The following is a 22,676-nucleotide window of genomic DNA, read 5'->3' on the forward strand; positions in this document are numbered from 1 at the left end:
CCCTTGTGCAGCAATAACTGCAACTAAACGTTTCCGGTAACTGTTGATCAGTCCTGCACACCGGCTTGGAGGAATTTTAGCCCATTCCTCCGTACAGACCAGCTTCAACTCTGGGATGTTGGTGGGTTTCCTCACATGAACTGCTCACTTCAGGTCCTTCCACAACATTTCGATTGGATTAAAGTCAGGACTTTGACTTGGCAATTTTCCTTTAGAATTCGCTGGTATAATTCAGAATTCATTGTTCTATCAATGATGGCAAGCCGTCCTGGCCCAGATGTAGCAAAAACAGGCCCAAACCATGATACTACCACCACCATGTTTCACAGATGGGATAAGGTTTTTTTGCTGGAATGCAGTGTTTTCCTTTCTCCAAACATAACGCTTCTCATTTAAACCAAAAAGTTCTATTTTGGTCTCATCTGTCCACAAAACGTTTTTCCAATAGCCTTCTGGTTTGTCCACATGATCTTTAGCAAACTGCGGTTGAGCAGCAATGTTCTTTTTGGAGAGCAGTGGCTTTCTCCTTGCAACCCTGCCATGCACACCATTGTTGTTCAGTGTTCTCCTGATGGTGGACTCATGAACATTAACATTAGCCAATGTGAGAGAGGCCTTCAGTTGCTTAGAAGTTGCCTTTGTGACCTCGCCGACAATTACACGCCTTGCTCTTGGAGTGATCTTTGTTGGTCGACCACTCCTGGGGAGGGTAACAATGGTCTGGAATTTCCTCCATTTGTACACAATCTGTCTGACTGTGGATTGGTGAAGTCCAAACTCTTTAGAGATGGTTTTGTAACCTTTTCCAGCCTGATGAGCATCAACAATGCTTTTTCTGAGGTCCTGAGAAATCTCCTTTGTTCGTGTCATGATACACTTCTACAAAGATGTGTTGTGAAGATCAGACTTTGATAGAGTCCTGTTCTTTAAATAAAACAGGGTGCCCACTCACACCTGATTTGTCATCCCATTGATTGAAAACACCTGACTCTAATTTCACCTTCAAATTAACTGCTAATCCTAGAGGTTTGCATACTTTTGCCACTCACAGATGTGTAATATTGGATCATTTTCCTCAATAAATATATGACCAAGTATAATATTTTTGTCTCATTTGTTTAACTGGGTTCTCTTTATCCACTTTTAGGACTTGTGTGAAAATCTGATGATGTTTTCGGTCATATTTATGCAGAAATATAGAAAATTCTAAAGGGTTCACAAACTTTCAAGCACCACTGTGTATATATACTGTACGTAAGTAAGTAATAACCACATCACCTCAGTGGCTCTGTATGGATCGTACAGGTTCCTATAGGTTTTCTCTGCTACTCAGACCATGACCAAACACACATTATTGATTTTAAACTAATTGTGATTCAATTAGTTTAAAATCCTTTGGTCGTCCCTTGATTTTTTTTTTTCCAAATCAATTGCGAGACTGTACAACAATGTATGAAAAAACATGCCATAAAAACAATGAAGTTTTAGCCTAAAATGAGCCTTTTAAATATCAGGACCTGAAATCACACATTTGAAATGCACTACTAGTCCACTCCCTGTTTATCATCGCGACGTATTCATTTATAGCAGACAGCCAGTAGGGTGTCTCAGTAGGACCCATGGCCTTTGTGTGAGTGATGGATAAGGGCAGCGCTGCAGTGTGGACTCAGAAGGGAAGGTAAACAGCAGCACTGGTTGTGCATCATAAATCTGCTGTGCACCATTTGAGGCTGAGACCCAGAGACCTACTTCTGCTGAAACTCCATCAGTCTCTATAGGGTCTGCTTTACAGGATGAGATTAAACCTTTTGGCCTGATCGCTGTGTGTATAGACCGAAATGGAAAATTAATTTGCGCCGCTCGTCTTTAACCTTGTATCTTGGAACTAAACTGTGCCTCAAATAAGATTAATTAAAACCGTTAGAATTGCATACAGCGGTGAAACAAAAACTAAGACCAAATGTAAACTGCTCACACGGTTACTTATGAGCAAGAAATTTATTTCATATGCAAAGCACGGGGCTGTTAACTGTTCGTGCCCTTGACTTCAGCTTCCATTTGCAGCGTCCCCCTGGGTGGCTGAGGGGAAAGCGAATTACGGGTCCAGATAATGAAAATAGTTGGAAACTGAAAGAGTGAACACTAATGTGCTAAGAGAGAGTGCAGATCTCAGCGGTTATCTTATTAGCAGCTCCAGATAGCGTTCTATTGCCCCATCGGGCTGTGAGTTGAAGGCGGCTGGATGAGATTAATCAAGCATTGAACAGAATTCTATAATGCCCTATATAATGAGTTGGTGCCTGGTAGGTCTCAAACAGTCCCGATACCTTTTTCTTCCATGGATTTGGTGTGAATTCGGCTTCTCTTCGATCTACTGAGTAGAGAAGCTACTTATGTGGTGCATCAAATCCGCTCAGTGACAACTCGACATTGACATAAGAAGTGGGTGCACAGAGATGATGCCACTCACTGGAGTGTTGAAAACTGCTGTCTCTCACACAGACATGAAGCAGTTAATACCAAGGATAAGACTTGACTAGATACAGAGTGATAGCAGGAATTTCCTTTTACAGCCTCCAGCACATTTTTCCAAACATGGAATTGAATCAGTGGGTAAATTACAGAGTATTTGTTCATCATGTTTGGTCTGACAGCTGAATTTGAGTGAAATCTGCAGAGGATGGATTCAGACTGCAGAAAATCAGAAAACCTATAAAATACCGCATGACTATTATTGGTTAGTTTTTATTTACTGCTCTCAGATGGAATAAATAAATGCAAGGCAATCATACAGTCCAATACTTTATACACTTTTATATTTTTCTTTCTTATTTCAGACAGATACTATATTCTCCTGATTAATAGTGTGTGTGTGTGTGTGTGTGTGTGTGTGTGTGTGTGTGTGTGTGTGTGTGCAAGTGATGATAAATTGCTTCCCTGGGTCCCCTTCAGACAGAGATAATGATCACAATGCATTTATGAAGAGAACAAATCAATCCTTGGTTTCTTGCACTGAAGCCCTTGTCTGGCTCCCAGCTTCACATCGCTGCATCAGGACATGTAGTATACTTGTACACAAACACACAGTGTTCGCTTGTGTTACAGTGATGTCACAGTACAACCTTCACTATGTTGTACTGAGTCTGAAGTTGGAGCGTACAGTGCATGTTGTAATTTATCGGATGGTATAATAGCAGTTGTGATGATGGGGCATGGTTGCTACTTGGCTACTTTTGACTTACTGCAGGAGGGTTTTTTTTAGTTTTTTGGAGGTTTTTTTGTCTGTAGGTTGAACATTGGCAGTTTTGCATACATCTCATCTTATTATCTCTAGCTGCTTTATCCTGTTCTACAGGGTCACGGGCAAGCTGGAGCCTATCCCAGCTGACTACGGGTGAAAGGCGGGGTACACCCTGGACAAGTCGCCAGGTCATCACGGGGCTGACATATAGACACAGACAACCATTCACACTCACATTCACACCTACGGTCAATTTAGAGTCACCAGTTAACCTAACCTGCATGTCTTTGGACTGTGGGGGAAACCGGAGCACCCGGAGGAAACCCACGTGGACAAGGGGAGAACATGCAAACTTTGCACAGAAAGGCCCTCGCCGGCCACGGGGTTCGAACCCGGACCTTCTTGCTGTGAGGCAACAGCTGTGAGGCAACAGTGCTAACCATTACACCACCGTGTCACCCCGATTGATAGAATCTACGGCCAGTCATTTTGCCCCGCCCCCGTCTCGCACTCTGTCCGGTGCGGTTGTGATGTCCCGTGTCACTGGGGAAGACACACCAACACATGTTAATAGACATCAGGTGCAGTCATTCTGCCACTTACCTTCCCTGACTCCGCCCTCCGGTCACAGACCAATGCTTGACCACGCCCCCGCTGCCACATACCCCCACTGCTCAACTCAGGCCGGGCGGCTGTCCAGCCTGCAGCCGACTCCCCCCCCCCCCCCCCCCCCCCCGACGGGAGAGGAAGTCCGCCACGACCATCTGCGCCCCCAGCCTGTGGATCTCCCGACGGGAGAGGAAGTCCGCCACGACCATCTGTGCCCCCAGCCTGTGGATCACCTTGAAGTTAAAGGGCTGGAGTGCCAGATACCAACGGGTGATCTGCACGTTGGCATCCTTCATGCAGTGGAGCCACTGGAGGGGTGCGTGGTCCGAACAGAGGGTGAAAGGGCATCCCAGCAGGTACAGTAGTAGCGGAGTGCGAGGACCGCCCACTTGATGGCTAGACACTCCTTCTCTATCGTGCTGTAGCGCCCCTCACGCACCGACAGTTTCCGGCTGATATGCAGCACTGGACAGTCCTCCCCCTCCACCTCCTGGGACAAAACAGCCTCCAGCCCTCTGTCCGACGCATCTGTCTGTAATATAAAGGGGAGAGAAAAGTCAGGGGAGTGTAACAGTGGCCCCCCACGCAGTGCAGCCTTCACCTCAGAGAAAGCCCCCGGCATTGCTCTGTCCACTGGACTGGATCTGGTGCCCCCTTTTTAGTGAGATCAGTCAGCGGGCTGGTGACGTCCGAATAATTAGGTATAAACCTACAATAGTAGCCAGCCAGCCCCAGGAACTGTCTCACCCCCTTTTTGGTCTTGAGCCTCGAGCAGGCCGCAATTGCTGCTGTCTTGTTAATTTGGGGACGCACCTGCCCATTGCCCAAGTGGAAGCCCAGATACCGTACTTCCACCCACCCAATCGCACACTTCTTCGGGTTGGCTGTGAGACCCGCTCACTTCAGCAACCTAAGGATGGCTCTCAGATGTTGCAGGTGCCACGGCCAGTCATTACTATAGATAATGATGTCATCGAGGTATGCGGCCGCATAGGTAGTGTGGGGGCGGAGGACCCTATCCATCAGCTGCTGGAACGTAGCGGGTGCCCCAAACAGCCCAAAAGGAAGTGTGACAAACTGGTGTAAGCCAAATGGTGTGGAAAAGGCAGTTTTTTCTTGGGATAGTGGAGTCAAGAGGATCTGCCAATAACCCTTTGTCAAATCCAGTGTTGAGTAAAAGCGAGCCATGCCTAGTTGATCGAGCAACTCATCAATACGAGGTATTGGGTACGCGTCGAATTTAGACACTACGTTGACTTTTCTATAGTCTACACAGAACCGGACCGACCCATCGGCCTTGGGTACCAAGACCACCGGGCTGCTCCAGTCACTGTGGGACTCCTCGACGGTGCCCATTTCGAGCATGGCCTCGAGTTCTTCCCAAACCACTTTTTTCTCGTGTTCGGGTAGCCTGTAAGGGCAGCTGCACACTACCACCCCCGGGGGCATCTCAATGTGGTGCTCTATGAGGTCAGTGCGGCTGGGCAGGGGCGAGAACATGGCCGAAAATTCGGTCTGCAACTGGGCAACCTCCGTGAGTTGGGTCGGGGAGAGGTGGTCGGACCGGAGAGGTACACGATGCCAGTGTTCCCTTTTGAACCTCCAGCCCCAGCTCCACCTTCTCTGGAACCACCGACACCAACGCCACAGGGACCTCCTCGTTCCAAAGTTTGAGCAGATTGAGGTGGTAAATCTGTAGCGCCCCGCCCCTGTCCGTTCGCCTCACCTCGTAGTCGACGTCCCCGACTTGCCGTGTGACCTTAAAGGGTCCTTGCCACTTGGCGATCAATTTGGAGCTTGATGTGGGCAACAGTACGAGTACTTTATTTCCCGGTGCGAACTCTCTAAGGTGCGTACCCCTGTCGTACAGGCGGGTTTGCCGTTCTTGGGCCTGCCGCAAATTCTCCTGGGTTGTGTGTGTGAGTGTGTGGAGTTTTGCATGCAGGTCAATAATGTATTGAATTTCATTTTTACTTGGTGAAGGTCCTTCCTCCCAATTTTCTCACAACACATCTAGAATGCTGTGCGGCTTACGCCCATATAACAATTTAAACGGGGAGAACCCCGTGGAGGCTTGTGGGACCTCTCGCACTGCAAATAACAAGGGTTTGAGCCATTTATCCCAATTACGTGCGTCCTTGCTTACGAATTTTTTAATTATATTTTTGAGGGTGCGATTGAACCGTTCAACTAAACCATCCATTTGTGGGTGATAAACACTGGTGCGGATCGGCTTAATTCCTAATAACTCATACAGTTCATTCAGTGTGCGTGACATAAACAAGGTGCCTTGATCAGTCAGAATCTCTTTGGGGATTCCAACTCGGGAGATGACGCGGAAGAGCGCTTCCGCAGTACTGCGTGCTGAGATATTGCGAAGAGGCACTGCTTCTGGGTATCGAGTTGCATAGTCAACCAGAATGAAAATAAAGCGATACCCTCGTGTTGACCGATCTAATGGCCGACGAGATCCATCCCAATTCTTTCGAATGGGGTCTCGATTAATGGGAGAAGGCGCAAAGGCGCTTTTGGAATGGCCACTGGATTTACTAACTGGCATTCGTGGCACGCCGTACACCACCTACGGACATCCCCGCGAATCCCTGGCCAATAGAACCTGGCCATTATTCGGGCTAGTGTCTTATCCTGCCCTAAGTGTCCAGCCATGGGATTAAAGTGAGCCGCCTGGAATACCAATTCCCTGTGCACACACACAACACCTTCACCAAATGTCTCATCTTGCACCAGGCTTTGGTGAATTGAGGTCTGATTACAGTCAGAGTCCACCAACACCTGATATGTATCCCCTTGGACACTCACCGGTATGCGATACGCTCCGGCCCGATTGAGGGCGGCTACTGGCGCGTCGGGGATCCGAACCACTGCGCCCACCTCCATTGCCGAGCACTGCTGTTGGAGGTGGCCCAGCTCCCCGCAGCGCCAGCAAACTGGCCCGGGTTTCCTCTCTGCACCGGCACTCTGGGGCTTACTCACCTGAGGGGGGGGAGAGACAGACAGACACAGAAGGGGGAAACAGGAGGGCACCGCGGGTGTGGCGGGCCGGCTGGGTGGAGCCAGCCCCCGTCTCCACGGTGGGGGAACGGGGCGAGGATGGGACACAGAAGGGGGGAGAGAGAGAGAGAGGGAGAGAGGGGAGGGGAGAAGAGGATGTCTACTGTCCTGCCATCGGAACAGCCGCCAAATGGTCCTCCGCCAGCTCGATGGCCTGATCCAGCGACGCCGGGTGGTGGCACTGGAACCCACGCTGTGGTCCCTTCAGGTAGACAGTTGATGAACTGCTCCAGTACCACCTGATCGATGATTCCCTCTGCGTTGCGGTTGTCAGCCCTCAACTACCGCCAGCAGGCGTCCCGGAGTTGCTGGCCAAACGCGAACGGCCGGCCGACTTCCTCCAGGCGCAGAGAGCGGAAGCGCTGTCGCTGCTGTTCGGGGGTGCACCCCACACGCTGGAGGATGGCCCGGCGGAGGTCTGCGTAGACCAGCCAGCGGTCGGCGGGGAGCTGTAGCACAGCCAGCTGCACCTCGCCCATTAGCAGGGGGAGGAGGCGCATCGCACGCTGTTCCACCGGCCAGCCCAAGGCCTCTGCTGCCTGCTTGAAGAGCATGAGGAAGGCCTGGGGGTTGTCATGTGGGCCCATCTTAATTAGGGTGAGGGGGGAAGGGCCCGCGGCAGTGGAGGTGGTGGACCCCGCCGACGCGAGGAGGTGCCGGAACGCCTGTGGATCTTCCTGCTGCACCAACACTAGGGCCTCGAACCGTTGTTCTTGCTCCTTCCGGAGGGTGACTAGCACCTGGTGCTGGCTCTGCTGGGCCGTGGCAAGGGCATGGACCAGGTCCGCGAAGGGGGAGGACTCCATGGGGCTGTTCTTTTCTGTGCTCCGCTCCCGGGTTTCGGCACCACTGTGACAGTTCGTATGAGTGGGAGGAGCACAGAAGGACGGCAGGCCAGAACTGAGTTCACAAAAAATATTTATTCAGCTTATCTAATTGTCTCCCAGTCACACACGGGCATGCACACACACACACAGGTCGTCTGGCTGGGGAGAGAGCTCTCCTCCTCTGCTCTCTCTCTCTTTAAGTAGGGCGCGGTCACTGGGAAAGACACACAAACACGCGTTAATAGACATCAGGTGCAGTGATTCTGCCACTTACCTTCCCTGACTCCGCCCTCCGGTCACAGACCGATGCTTGACCCCGCCCCCGCTACCACAACTATTAAATCCTTTTGTCAGTTTATATACAGTTTAATTTTTTTTTTTTACATGAAGATTGAATGGTGTAATTCCACCACCACATCTAAATTATCCACGATGAAAAAAAATCGAATTTACAAGTAAATTAATAACTTTTTCCAATAGCCACTCATTCTTCTGAACTTTGACTCTGGAAGCACTTATCCACAAATTTGATGTGTTTTCAAAATATGACTTTTTTGAAACCATTCTGATTCCAATGACAAACACTCTCCTAATTTACATATTTGATAGACCTCATACTACCATATTCTGAGAATAACCCTTGTATGTTGAAATCACTGTTGAATTTCGCAATAGATAATAAACTGGCAGGCAAGGAACATAATACTTCTTGTGAAGAAAAAAAAAATGGTTGAAAATCATCGTGTCAAAGATTACCATAAAGAGAAGAATTCACCAGAATGATCTTAGATATTTATAGCCTCTTACCTTTTACCTCTTGCCATATACCTCTGGTAAGCAGATGAAAAGGCAGGCCAAGGACGGATTGCTAAAAAAAAAAGTATGTTTGAATCTGTAGAGTTTTGGGACAAGGTGTTCTCGACAAATGAGATGACATTTAACATCACACAGAATGAGGTCATGGGCAAAAAAAAAATCTGCTCGTGAGCCAAAGAATACTACCTCATCAGTGAAACATGGTGGTGTGAGCACGTACAACTGCTAGAGGAACAGGCTCATTTGTCTTTATTGATGATGTGTCTGCAGATGGGAGCAGCAGGATGAATTCCTCAATATAAAAGTGCATCTTAGCTGATCAGCCAAGTGCTTTAAAACTTACTTGGCAATTGACCTTGATTGAATCAAACCAATTATATACTTCTAAAGCAACTGTGGACTTTTTTGTGTGTGTTTAAAAAGCTTAAAGTAAATGTCAAATCAGTCAAATCGATCTGAAACATACCGTACTTGTAATTTTTGTGTACTGAGGGCTAATAGGCTACCGAAGGCTAAAATCCACAAAACTGAAGCAGGAACTGAAAACGGCTGTGTTCTAGGAATGTAAAAGGATCAACAGGTATCATCCAGGATCTCCATTGATTTTGATCCATTTGTTACTGCAATGTGTTTGAAATTAAATTTGTTTGAATATTTTGTTTGTCTAGGTTCTTGAAACCTTATAAGGAGCTACGTATAAAAAGATCTATGATTTCTGAGTGTTTATTAGGCGTGGATCACCATGACCAGCAGGAGTACCACAAGAAGCAGAAGATTTTCTGTTTGTTATGGTTCAGCAGCAGAACGGTTGACACCGCTAGGATTACACTCGTGACGTAGAGCGGCAGCTACGATTATCGACACCTTAACGATCTTTGGGCCATTGCAAAAGTTGAAAAGACTTTCAATACACAAACTGTGCATGAATATTTACTCAAACTTCCACTGGGAAAAAATGAGTTGATTCCCGATTACTTAGCGTATCAGATCACGTGACACTGTTCCACAATTATCGACACTTTTGTCCACGGTTATTGACACCGTTCCACAATTATCAACATCCAGATGATTGATTATTTTTTGTAAAAAATCGGTATGTGGTATTAAGTTAACAAAACATAGTTTTTTATTTAAAATTTGTTTTATATCGACTTATATTTAGTACAAAATATCTTTTATATAAATATATCGATGTCGGTGCTTATGTAAATGAGGAAGTAATTCTAATGTTTGTAAACGAATGAACTGATAATGTTTAACCTGTCAGAAAATCTTTTTGTTCCACTTTAAATATTTCCGTAGATCACATTTTGTTAATCATTCATTTTTTTTATTAATTTCCAGTTTTGTAGTTTACCGATAATTCAAACAATGTTCTAATTTATTGCAATTAGATTCAGATTGGTGAAGCTTCAGTATTTTCAAACAAGTGATTTTTTTAATTGAGATTTTAAATTCGCATCTAAAAATATAAAATGTCTACTGATATTGTAATATGTGGTAGATATTTACAACAAACTGCAAAAAAAATTCTGAATAGAAAAATCTGAATATTTCAAGCATGTAATGTAATTATATATATATATATATATATATATATATATATATATATATATATATATGCTAGGAATTTAATTCTGGTCTAATTCTATTTATTGCAATCAGATTCCAAATACTCTATAAACATTCCATTCTGTTATGAATCAGAAAAAAATATATTATAAATCACAGCACTTTTAATTTTTTTAAAGTACTTCATCTACTTCAACAACGTTACACAAAGATCGAGCCATAACTGTTGTAAATGTCACTTAATTCCACAGGGTGTCGATAATGGTGGACACTGGTGAAAGTGATCACTATTATTGATGCCTCACGTGACTTCTCAAACGTGCATTTAGATACAAAACGGTGACTGTCAAATGAAAGCGTAAGAAACAAGGTAGGTTTCGACAAGGAGATCATGAAATATCGGTGAATTTGAGAAGTAAAAACATGCCCATGATCTTTCCACCATGCTCACCTGCGATGATGACGTCCGGGTTTTCCTCAAATTGCTGATCGTGCTAAAAAAAATTCCATCTCAGGTAACGAGCTGTCATCAAGAACAAGATCAAAAAGCGAGACGGGTCTTCTGGTTGATGAATTAACCAATAATAACTGCTGTAACTGAAACTCACCTTTGCAAAATTGTTTTTTATTGGTAAATCTGAAAAGGTGTCGATAATTATGGACTGTCGATAATTGTAGCCGCCGCTGCTCTAGGAGCAGAATGTAGGTTCAAGTTGAACTTGATTCAACTTTCAGTGCCAGTTTAGCATATCCTCGGAACATTTCAGGCATTTTGACCAATCAAAGCCGTAAGATTCTGATAGGGGCGGGACATCTGAAATGACAAGAAGACCGTTTACAACTTCATTTGAGTCATGGAATCATTATGGTCTGAGCGTTGTATTACGCTTTGTCACTGCAGCTTCGGATTTTTTTTTTTACGTGATCCCTGCTTTACTGTTTTGAGAGAGCTGTTTTTAAAGGATGTGATGTCAGCAGTAAATATCTAGTATCTAATTAGAATTGAACCAGTAAGTCATGCTCTCCCATAATCACAGTTTGCTTGACAAACTAAGTACTAGTCATTTTTCAAACACTTTGGAACATTTTTGAGGGGATGTAACATCAATTTACGGTCATCCCTAATGTGGAAACAGGACATTATATCATTATGATAATAATCATTCTTTTTCTTTACTCCTACTGCCAGGAGGTCTCTTTCGAGTGTAAAAGAAAAAAAAAATAGAAAGAAACTGTGTTCGGACACTGTGAGAAAGTGGAGTAAATAAGAAGTATATTGAGAAAATGCATGGTTTCACTTGAGTCTATAAACAAGACAAAGAAAACCAGTAGAGAGGTATAAAATTTATAATATTTTCACTTCAAAACAGCAGAGACGGCCTAGTATCCACTTAGGCTCAGTAAAAGCCCACAAATCATCATTAAATGTCCACATTTGTCCTGCTGCATTACATTATATAGCCACACAAAAACTCTGTACACTCCCTTGACCACACTTAACCTACTGACCTCTCTGTCTCTCGCTTTCTCACACACACACACACACACACACACACACACACACACACACACACACACACACACATATAATTGACTGCAGTTCCACTTTGGCCACTGTCTGAGTGTTTAAGAGGTTTGTGCCTGAGCTGCAGGAAGCAAACACAAGATTGGCCACAGATGCGTAAAAATGGAGTAAAGCAGTTGTTCGGGTGGATATATCCGTGCTGCATGAGCTGGGGTTTACAGGAGTTTTGCTCCGGATTTTTTGATGTCTAACTTTCTGGATAATGGGGTCACTCCATGTGATCGCACCGACGGCTTCCTGACTGACCGTGTCAGATTTGCTTCATACTCCCAAAGATTAATGTCATTAGTCCCAATAAACAGTATGCAAAATTTCAGCCTTACAGCTTTTCAGATATATGCACATGAATAAGGGGACGTGGCTCGATTATAGCCTCCAAGTGCTATAGAAAAAACTCTGAACTTCCATAAGCCATAACTTTTGAACTATTTAGGCTAGATGCATGAAATGTTCAAGAATTGTTCTTGGGTGCAAGATATCTTTAAAGCTAGACGGCCTTTCGATTTCAGAAAATCAGTGAAATTTGGTTCCCTCTGAAATCTGGTCATTGTGATAGATATTACAGAAGTAAACATACATCAAAAATATCAGGCCATTCTGTGGCTGGGAAGTGATTTGATTTGAGCGGATTCTCGAGCAAATAACATGCATGAAATCGCTCACTTCGCACAGACAAAGGAACTCCGTGTGTGCATGCGCAGGTTTACCACCTCCTTCTTCTTTTGGGTTTTACAGCAGCTGGCATCCACAGTGTTGCATTACTGCCATCTACAGGTTTACCTTGACCGTGCACTGACAGTTCCATCATTCTGTCGCTAAACGAACAGCTGATCACACCGAGGTGCTCGCTGACCGCCGATGGTTATTAGTTTGGTCGTGTGTTTCCTTTCCTTCGCATATAACATAGCGTCTTTTCTTCTCGCTTTCCGTTACTGTCATCGGTCTTTCACATTTCATTCGCATCCTCCATTTTCCTTTCCTGTTTCAAATTTGTATCCCACAATGCCTTGCGCGAACAGGGAAAGCCCACCATGTCATGCATGATGTAGCATAGATTTACATAGAAGACTAGATGCCTCGTCCCCGTTGCCCGTCAACGAAGTCGAACGTCCGCACATGGCGGCCATCTTACCTCAGACAGCTGGCTTACCCATTACATTGTGTTGGTAGCGATATGTACTTTTCAGATGACCGTAACTTCCTCAAATTTCAATCGATATTCAAACGGTTTGGTTTGTTATATAAAAAAAACAAACGGAAGTATGTATTTATGATATTAATGATGAATAATCATTTTATGTTTTAAAAAAATACGCATAGCTTGGCGAAAATATTTCAGTATACTACAGACTGTAAGACAGGATGCACGCTGAAATTCCTATGCTGTGAGAAGCCGAACACTGCATACTTATGGATAACTGCGGCCTTAGGACAAATAACCATACAATTTATTTCCAATTTTTAGTGAAAATATTTTTACATGTGTTAGGGCCGTAGGGGAAGCTAAAGTTAAATAAACAGCTTACTCACTTCTGAAACTTCAGAAATACTTCATCCACCTCAAAAACCTAATGCGCTCACATCATAGCATAATAACAAATGTAAACTCACATCATAGCATAATAACAAATGCACTGCCCGAGTAAGTAATAGTATAAAACAGTGACAGCGACTCACGGTAGTTTGTAACAAAAAAAGCACTTAATTAATCACATGTGGTTATACTTCCAAGGATAAAAAGATATCTTTACATTTACAAAAAGAACATTCAAAGCTGATTATCATGTCAAAGTCGATATATGTTAGCACAGAAGATTGAAATTTCATTTGACTAGGCAACTGTGCAGTTAAAATAAAACTAAACATACTGATATAAACATCTACAATTAAAGGCCCGGTCCCACTGGCCAATGGACACAAAACGTATGCAAAAAGGACACAGCGGACGAGCAAAATTTCGGGGGTGGCTCTATCCGTTTTCATCCGCTCCAGAAATGGACAAAATTGGCGAAAATTTGCGAAAACAGAAAGGAAAAGAACGGACGTGGGTAGTATATAGCGGGGATGTTAAACGCATGTTCATAGGAAGCCTAGCGGATGAAAGCGGATGGAAGTGGATGACAGCTCCGAAGGGGTTACCGGTGATAACTGAGAAGCGGACGCATAGCAGAAAGAGCGGATGCATAGCGGATGAAGGGGATGCATCACGTACGCCTAACGGAAACAAAGGGGATGTTGCGCGGATGTATATCGGATGCAGACCGTTCACTGCGCATGCGGGGGGTATGAATTGCGTCTGCTCCGCGGATATAAAGGGATGCAGCACACACGCCGTCAGCATAAAGCGGAAAGACGTGCTGGCGGCTACATCGATACATCTCTACTACTAGATGATTTTCTCCCCCTTTTTATACAAAATATCGATTGTCCGCTAGGTGTCCTTCTACATACTCTAGACATACTCCAGACATCCTAAATATACGAGATACATCCCAGACATAAACACTTTGTCCGTTTTGAATACTTTATATACGAGATGCATACGCTTACATCCTTTCTATTTCCGTGCTACTAACGATGAATAGACGTTTCATGTACCTTATCTTTCCTCCCTCTTTCCGTTTTCAGCTGCAGCGGATGTGAGTTGCGAGGATGCCCAGAGGATGCAGAGAGGATACAGCAGACGTTTAACGGATGATAACGGACATAGAACGTTTGTTGCTCGTATATGTCGCGGATTTACATCGTACACGGCGGAAAGTTCATCCGTTCTAAAAGTTTTGTGCAGCTCAAAACTTTTTGCGCGGATGAAATCACAGTGGACGGATGCTCGATGGATGGAGCGTATGAAGCATGTATGCAATGAGTACACAACGGATGCATAGCGTTTTCCAATGGATGGCAAAGATTTTTTTACGTTTTACATCCTCTTTGCATCCGTAAGTGCAGTGGGACCGGGCCTTAAAACACACACAGACACACACATCATCTTGTCATCAAAGTCAGTACTTTGATTTCCTGTAAATCATAATGTGAGTGCTGGGCTGTATATATGTCAAAATTTCAGCGAGATAAGAGTATAAACATTTAAGCACCTCAATGGTCTTACCTCAGTGTACTGCGAATTCTGTGGAAAAGCTTGTCTGTGGTAAGATGGCCGCCCTGTGCGGACGTTCTGGAATAGATAGTTTTCACTGACATCACGGCATTCCGGGGAACGCCCCCCAGCCGCCATCTTGGAGGGCAAACAAAACGGACCATCACCACTACCGGCTACGTTATCTCGGATGAATTTATGAAGTTATATAGTCAGTTTTCTAAAATAAAGATCAATGTCGGCAAAATCAAGCAAACAGAAGTATATAGATACATTAGACGACATCTCACGACAACGGTATGCAGCCAAACTGGCCTTGATTGGGGGAATTGACCCCTACGAAGTGGACAAAGATGCATTTTCAAGTGACTATGCAGGGATGCCAAAGCCTGAAACTGCCAAAGCCTGAAACTGACTTCATCAAACTTTAAAGGCTGTCTGATATATACAACTTCATATATTCACAGCGCGCCTTTTGGCGGATGCCGCCTGAATCGCACAGATCCGATTTTTTTTTTGGGGGGGGGTGTTGGAGTGTCTGATTATAATTTCAAAGTAAATTCTGTATTAAAATTACTAAATAAGCAAATCCGTTACAGTCCATGAAACAGGAAGTATAAGGATGAGAAAAAACCAGTTTAAATCGGAAAGCTGCGCACATTTGTGCAGTCCTGCACACCGCTCGGGCTGCACAAGTGTGCGCAGCTTCCCGATTTAAACTGTTTTTTTCTCATCCTTATACTTCCTGTTTCATGGACTGTAACGGATTTGCTTATTTAGTAATTTTAATACAGAATTTACTTTGAAATTATAATCAGACACTCCAACGCCCCCCTTAAAAAAAAAAACCCGGATCTGCGCGATTCAGGCGGCATCCGCCAAAAGGCGCGCTGTTTGCATCCCAAACACAAATCAAATCATACAGAATAGACCTAAAATGTTTTTCAAAAATGACCCTTGCGTGAGTGAAGTGACAAGTTTCAAATAGAAACGTGACAAACGAGCGATATTAAGTGTACATTACAATGTAAACGTACACTCAGCGGTTCCAGTTAGGCATTCTCCAGAGATTGTTTACACGATGTTTTGGTTTCCAAAAACAAACTTAAACACAATTGATTGTTTATTTAAACAACTTACCACTTATAAAATGATCGGAGCAGACTTTGCTGTGTTTGGAAGGCTGATAATCCTTGCGGTTGATTCTCGCAAGCCATAGATTTCTCCTTTGTATGCTGAGTGCTCCCGTACAGTGGGAATTCCATAAAAGCTCCGCTTGACTTCATCATCTGACCTATTACGACAGCCGTGAATACAACAAGTGTGCACCATTGCTAGTTTTAAATAGTAGTAATGTAACTATAAATGTAAATAGTATATAAATGAATGTAACTCGCGCGCTACAATGTGTGCTCAGTGACCCGTACGGTAAACTAGCCCTCCAAGATGGCCGCCACCAGGGAATCCCTGATTCTGTGACGTCATGTGAAAACTATCTATACGCAGTGAGGAATCTAGTCTTCTATGTAAATCTATGTGATGTAGTATCTTGAATTGGGTCACGGTGAAGCAAGAAATAATAGCAGAGAATTTAGGGCCACGTGGCCCTACATTCATTAATTGTTCTAATTTTTAAAAAACTAATAAAATTGGAAGTCTGTGATTCGAATTCGGTAGCTTTCGGTCCACTAAACAAAAATAATTGGGTGTCAGGGAAAATTCTTTTTATGACCTAAACTTGAAAAACCTGAAAGGCCGTCTAGCTTTAAATACTGCAACTGAAGATACACAATGGCATATTTACCACTTTGTCTGTTAAAGAAAAATTTCATTTGTGCTTTGGAGCATTTTTGGTTCTCTGTTTCTCCATATTTACAGTGGTGCTTGAAAGTTTGTGAACCCTTTAGAATTTTCTCTATTTCTGCATCAATATGACCTAAACATCATCAGATTTTCACACAAGTCCTAAAAGTAGATAAAGAGAACCCAGTTAAACAAATGAGACAAAAATATTATACTTGGTCATTTATTTATTGAGGAAAATGATCCAATATTGCATATCTGTGAGTGGCAAAAGTATGTGAACCTTTGCTTTCAGTATCTGGTGTGACCCCCTTGTGCAGCAATAACTGCAACTAAATGTTTCCAGTTACTGATGATCAGTCCTGCACACCAGCTTGGAGGAATTTTAGCACATTCCTCCATACAGAACAGCTTCAACTCTGGGATGTTGGTGGGTTTCCTCACATGAACTGCTCGCTTCAGGTCCTTCCACAACATTTCGATTGGATTAAGGTCAGGACTTTGACTTGGCCATTCCAAAATATTAACTTTATTCTTCTTTAACCATTCTTTGGTAGAACAACTTGTGTGTTTAGGGTCGTTGTCTTGCTGCATGACCCACCTAATCTTGAGATTCAGTTCATGGACAGATGTCCTGACATTTTCCTTTAGAATTCGCTGGTATAATTCAGAATTCATTGTTCCATCAATGATGGCAAGCCGTCCTGGCCCAGATGCAGCAAACCAGGCCCAAACCATGATACTACCACCACCATGTTTCACAGATGGGATAAGGTTCTTATGCTGGAATGCAGTGTTTTCCTTTCTCCAAACATAACGTTTCTCATTTAAACCAAAAGGTTCTACTTTGGTCTCATCCATCCACAAAACTTTTTTCCAATAGCCTTCTGGCTTGTCCACGTGATCTTTAGCAAACTGCAGACAAGCAGCAATGTTCTTTTTGGAGAGCAGTGGCTTTCTCCTTGCAACCCTGCCATGCACACCATTGTTGTTCAGTGTTCTCCTGATGGTGGACTTATGAACATTAATATTAGCCAATTTGAGAGAGGCCTTCAGTTGCTTAAAAGTTACCCTGGGGTCCTTTGTGACCTTGCTGAATATTACACGCCTTGCTCTTGGAGTGATCTTTGTTGGTTGACCACTCCTGGGGAGGGTAACAATGGTCTTGAATTCCCTCCATTTGTACACAATCTGTCTGACTGTGGATTGGTGGAGTCCAAACTCTTTAGAGATGGTTTTGTAACCTTTTCCAGCCTGATGAGCATCAACAACACTTTTTCTGAGGTCCTCAGAAATCTCCTTTGTTCGTGCCATGATACACTTTCATAAACACGTGTTGTGAAGATCAGACTTTGATAGATCCCTGTTCTTTAAATAAAACAGGGTGCCCACTCACACCTGATTGTCATCCCATTGATTGAAAACACCTGACTCTAATGCCGCTTTTCCACTACAAACGCGGCTGAGCCGTGCCGTGCCGAGTCGAGCTGAGTCGGGCTGAGCGGGGCTGTTGGAGTTGCATTTCGACTACAACCGCGCTGAACCGTGCTGGCTGGAAGTGGGTGGACACATTGGGTGGAGTTAGCGAAAGTGGGTGGACGTCATGTGATGTCGTTAAGCAGCGCAAACAGTGACATCAGTGACAGTGGCGGAACAAGTCAGAGCCGGGCCGGGGGCGGGGCAAATGACCGGGCCCTTTATTAAAGCTTATCATAACATCATTTTAGGCTACAAAATGTCCGCAACTGCGGTGTTTACCAATTTCAACACTACCGGGTGCAACTATGTTATTTAGTACATCAAGTCCTTCAAACGAACATGTAACTCAGAAACAAAAAACATTAGGATACTGTACATGGCTCATAATAAAACATCAATAGCCTATACTGCGCACATTATTTGAAGGGCATACGAATGAGCGCTCAGAGGTTGCAGCAGTGACAGGAAGAGTCAGAAATAAAAGGAGGGCGGTGCAAACCTCACTGAATGCACTGTGTTTACCAATTTCAACACTACGGGGTGCAACTATGTTAGTTTGTACATTAAGTCCTTCAAACGAGCATGTAACTCAGAAACAAAAAAACATTCGGCGACATACTGTACATGGCTCATAATAAAACATCAATAGCCTACTGCGCGCATTATTTGAAGGGCATACGGCGAGCCTTGCGCTCCGCGAACTCGTCCACGATGCTCTGTATGTCACTGATTCAGTGAGCTTTTAAGCGGTAGTCTCACGACCCGGATAGTAAACAATAAACATGGAGGACATGGAGTCGTTAGTGTTGCTGGTCTTGGTGCTGTGGCTTGACAACGCCAACAGATACTGGCAAGAGCGTATAGATGAGGCGAGGCGCATAAGGCTTCAGAAATTCTCGTAATTCGTAATTCTTCTTCTTCCGGGTTTGCGGTGTTTACAGATCCCAGCGCGCTCGCGGGGCGTGTGTGGGCATGTGAGGACACGCCTCCTCACCAATCAGTGCACAGGGGAGTGTCTGCTCACGCCCCCAGCCTCAGTCAGCACGGTTTGGCTCGCTTCAGCCCCACTCCAAAACGGTGCGAGTTTTAGGGGCTAAGCAGGGCTGAAACGAGCTGAGTCGTGCTGGTTTTTGGTAGTCGAAACGCAAGCCGTGTCGGGCTGAAGTGAGCTGAAGCGAGCTGAAGTGAGCTGAAAAAGGGTAGTGGAAAAGGGCCATAATTTCACCTTCAAATTAACTGCTAATCCTAGAGGTTCACATACTTTTGCCACTCACAGATATGTAATATTGGATCATTTTCCTCAATAAATAAATGACCAAGTATAATATTTTTGTCTCATTTGTTTAACTGGGTTCTCTTTATCTACTTTTAGGACTTGTGTGAAAATCTGATGATGTTTTAGGTCATATTTATGCAGAAATATAGAAAATTCTAAAGGGTTCACAAACTTTCAAGCACCACTGTAAACATGTCAGTGCTTTCAAATTCTGCTATTTATTTCTCATATTGTAGCACTGTTTTGGTAACTAAATATGTGTCTAAAGGAACTCAAACTTTTCTGAGTTATGAGCCATTAAAGGAAAAACATTGTGCCCATATTTCAAACGCATGTTGCTCATGGAAAACAAAGTCTACCATAAAAAGAATTATAGCATATGCACAAAATATGAAGTGGGTATCTTCAACCAAACTATATTTATTAAGGGATCAAATATGCCTTGTTTTACAACAGACAGGAATGTAAAATACAGACACTCTTCTTATAATTCTTATCATACGTACAGTACTGTGCAAAAGTCTTACGCACATGCAATGAAATGCCGTAGGGCAAAGATGCCTTCAAAAATAATGAAATTAAATATTTCTACATTTTAAAAAAAATCATAAAGATCAGTAAGCAGTAATGCATGAAAAAAGTCCATGTTTGATGTGACAACCCTTTGCTTAAAAAAAGTAGTAGTCTCGGGTACAATGAGTGCCGTTTTATAAGGAACTGAGCTGTAGGTTTTATTGAGCGTCTTACAGAACCAGACACACTTCTTCTGGACGCTGACTGTCACACTCGCTTCTTCATTTTGCAGCAGAACCCAGTAACCTTCATTGTGTTTTTGTCTGAAAAGTGGTCTGTTATGTAATATGCAAATATTTTTCTGTAACATTTAATCTTGTGCTGGAAAACGAAAGTTCGGAAATCTGAAGCGTTTTTGTACTGGTTCCATAATGTGGAAGTCATCAAATAAAAATCTATAACAAAGTTTGTAGTAAAAAAAAAAAAGGTGTTCAAAGACTTTTGGACAGTACTGTATCTTGTTGTTATAAATATAATTCTAAAATTCAAGCCATGCCCCCTTATTCATGCCCCTACTGTATATATCAAAATCTAAGAAAGATGTCAAAAAAAGTCAAAGTCCTTCCCGCACCATTCATGGCACGTTTGGCGGCGTCAATCTCCATTTCGTAGCCCTCAGTCTCTCGCCTATATTACATAGCTGGGGTGCGGGGCTAGTCCTCTGGTTTGACTCCCCACTCACATCTGTATTGCAGCGTGCCTTGCCAATAAGCACCATTTTTATGATGGTCTTTGGTATGACCCGACTGTGAGTAGAACCCGTGATCTCCTGATCGAGAGGCGGACACGCTAACCACTAGGCCACCTGCCGGTAAGACTGCCTTAAGAAAGATGTAAGGCTGAAATTTTGCACACTCTTCATTGGGACTAATGAGCTTAATCTTTGAACGTATGAAGCAAATCTGAAATGGTCAGGTGAGAACGTTTTCTGAAATCTGGTGATTTGAGGTGGAATTACCCAATGGGAATATCATACTTGAATACAACTACTAGATTCCCTTACTACTTTCCACTGAATGGTATCTGCTGTGTTCTCCTTCACTCCTGACCTTGAGACATCTGCTACAGACCCTGGACATCTGTCTGTCTTCCTTCAGGTGATCAACGCTATTGAGCAGGACTACAGACTGCCTCCGCCTATGGACTGCCCTAGTGCCCTGCACCAGCTCATGCTCGATTGCTGGCAGAAGGACCGCAATAATCGTCCCAAATTCAGCCAGATTGTTAACAACCTGGACAAGATGATCCGTAACCCCAACATGCTGAAGGCCATGACACCTCTTTCTTCAGGGTAAGACCGTCAGCAATCATTTGCATATAACACATGAATGAATGTAGAGTGAGCCAGTGTAGTGTTAGATATACTCACTGTGTGTTACATTACATTAATGGCATTTAGCAGACGCTCTTATCCAGAGCAACGTACAACATACCCAGAGCAGCCTGGGGAACAGTTGGGGGTTAGGTACCTTGCTCAAGGGCACTTCTGCCGTTCCTGCTGGACTAGGGAAGAGAACCGATGACCTATTGGTCCAAAGCTGCTTTCTTTCTTTATTTTATTTACACATAGTAAAAAAAAAAACAATACAAGTAAATGTGTGTGTGTGTGTGTGTGTGTGTATATATATCTCATCTCATCTCATTATCTGTAGCCGCTTTATCCTTCTACAGGGTCACAGGCAAGCTGGAGCCTATCCCAGCTGACTACGGGCGAAAGGCGGGGTACACCCTGGACAAGTCGCCAGGTCATCACAGGGCGTGTGTATATACAGTGGTGCTTGAAAGTTTGTGAACCCTTTAGAATTTTCTATATTTCTGCATAAATATGATCAAAAACATCATCAGATTTTCACACAAGTCCTAAAAGTAGATAAAGAGAACCCAGTTAAACAAATGAGACAAAAATATTATACTTGGTCATTTATTTATTGAGAAAAATGATCCAATATTACATATCTGTGAGTGGCAAAAGTATGTGACCCTTTGCTTTCAGTATCTGGTGTGACCCTCTTGTGCAGCAATAACTGCAACTCACCGTTCCCGGTAACTGTCGATCAGTCCTGCACACCGGCTTGGAGGAATTTTAGCCCGTTCGTCCATACAGAACAGCTTCAACTCTGGGATGTTGGTGGGTTTCCTCACATGAACTGCTCGCTTCAGGTCCTTCCACAACATTTCGATTGGATTAGGGTCAAGACTTTGACTTGGCCATTCCAAAACATTACCTTTATTCTTCTTTAACCATTCTTTGGTAGAATGACTTGTGTGCTTAGGGTCATTCTCTTGCTGCATGACTCATCTTCTCTTGAGATTCAGTTCATGGACAGATGTCCTGACATTTTCCTTTAGAATTCGCTGGTATAATTCAGAATTTATTGTTCCATCAATGATGGCAAGCCGTCCTGGCCCAGATGCAGCAAAACAGGCCCAAACCATGATACTACCACCACCATGTTTCACAGATGGGATAAGGTTCTTATGCTGGAATGCAGTGTTTTCCTTTCTCCAAACATAACGCTTCTCATTTAAACCAAAAAGTTCTATTTTGGTCTCATCCATCCACAAAACATTTTTCTAATAGCCTTCTGGCTTGTCCACGTGATCTTTAGCAAACTGCAGATGAGCAGCAATGTTCTTTTGGAGAGCAGTGGCTTTCTCCTTGCAACCCTGCCATGCACACCATTGTTGTTCAGTGTTCTCCTGATGATGGACTCATGAACCTTAAC

General features: G+C 43.7%; 1 protein-coding gene across 1 annotated transcript in view; it reads left to right on the forward strand.

Annotated features, from left to right (window-relative positions):
- ephb2b (eph receptor B2b) overlaps positions 1 to 22,676 on the forward strand; it is a 399,332-nt gene that overhangs the window by 371,026 nt on the left and 5,630 nt on the right. Inside the window, exon 14 of the mRNA XM_060910500.1 lies at positions 21,048 to 21,241. Within this exon, the coding sequence (XP_060766483.1) occupies positions 21,048 to 21,241 (194 nt within the window). The remainder of the gene's footprint in view (positions 1 to 21,047; positions 21,242 to 22,676) is intronic.

The sequence above is a fragment of the Neoarius graeffei genome, chromosome 26 (assembly GCF_027579695.1).
Source record: "Neoarius graeffei isolate fNeoGra1 chromosome 26, fNeoGra1.pri, whole genome shotgun sequence".
Taxonomy (NCBI): Eukaryota; Metazoa; Chordata; class Actinopteri; order Siluriformes; family Ariidae; genus Neoarius; species Neoarius graeffei.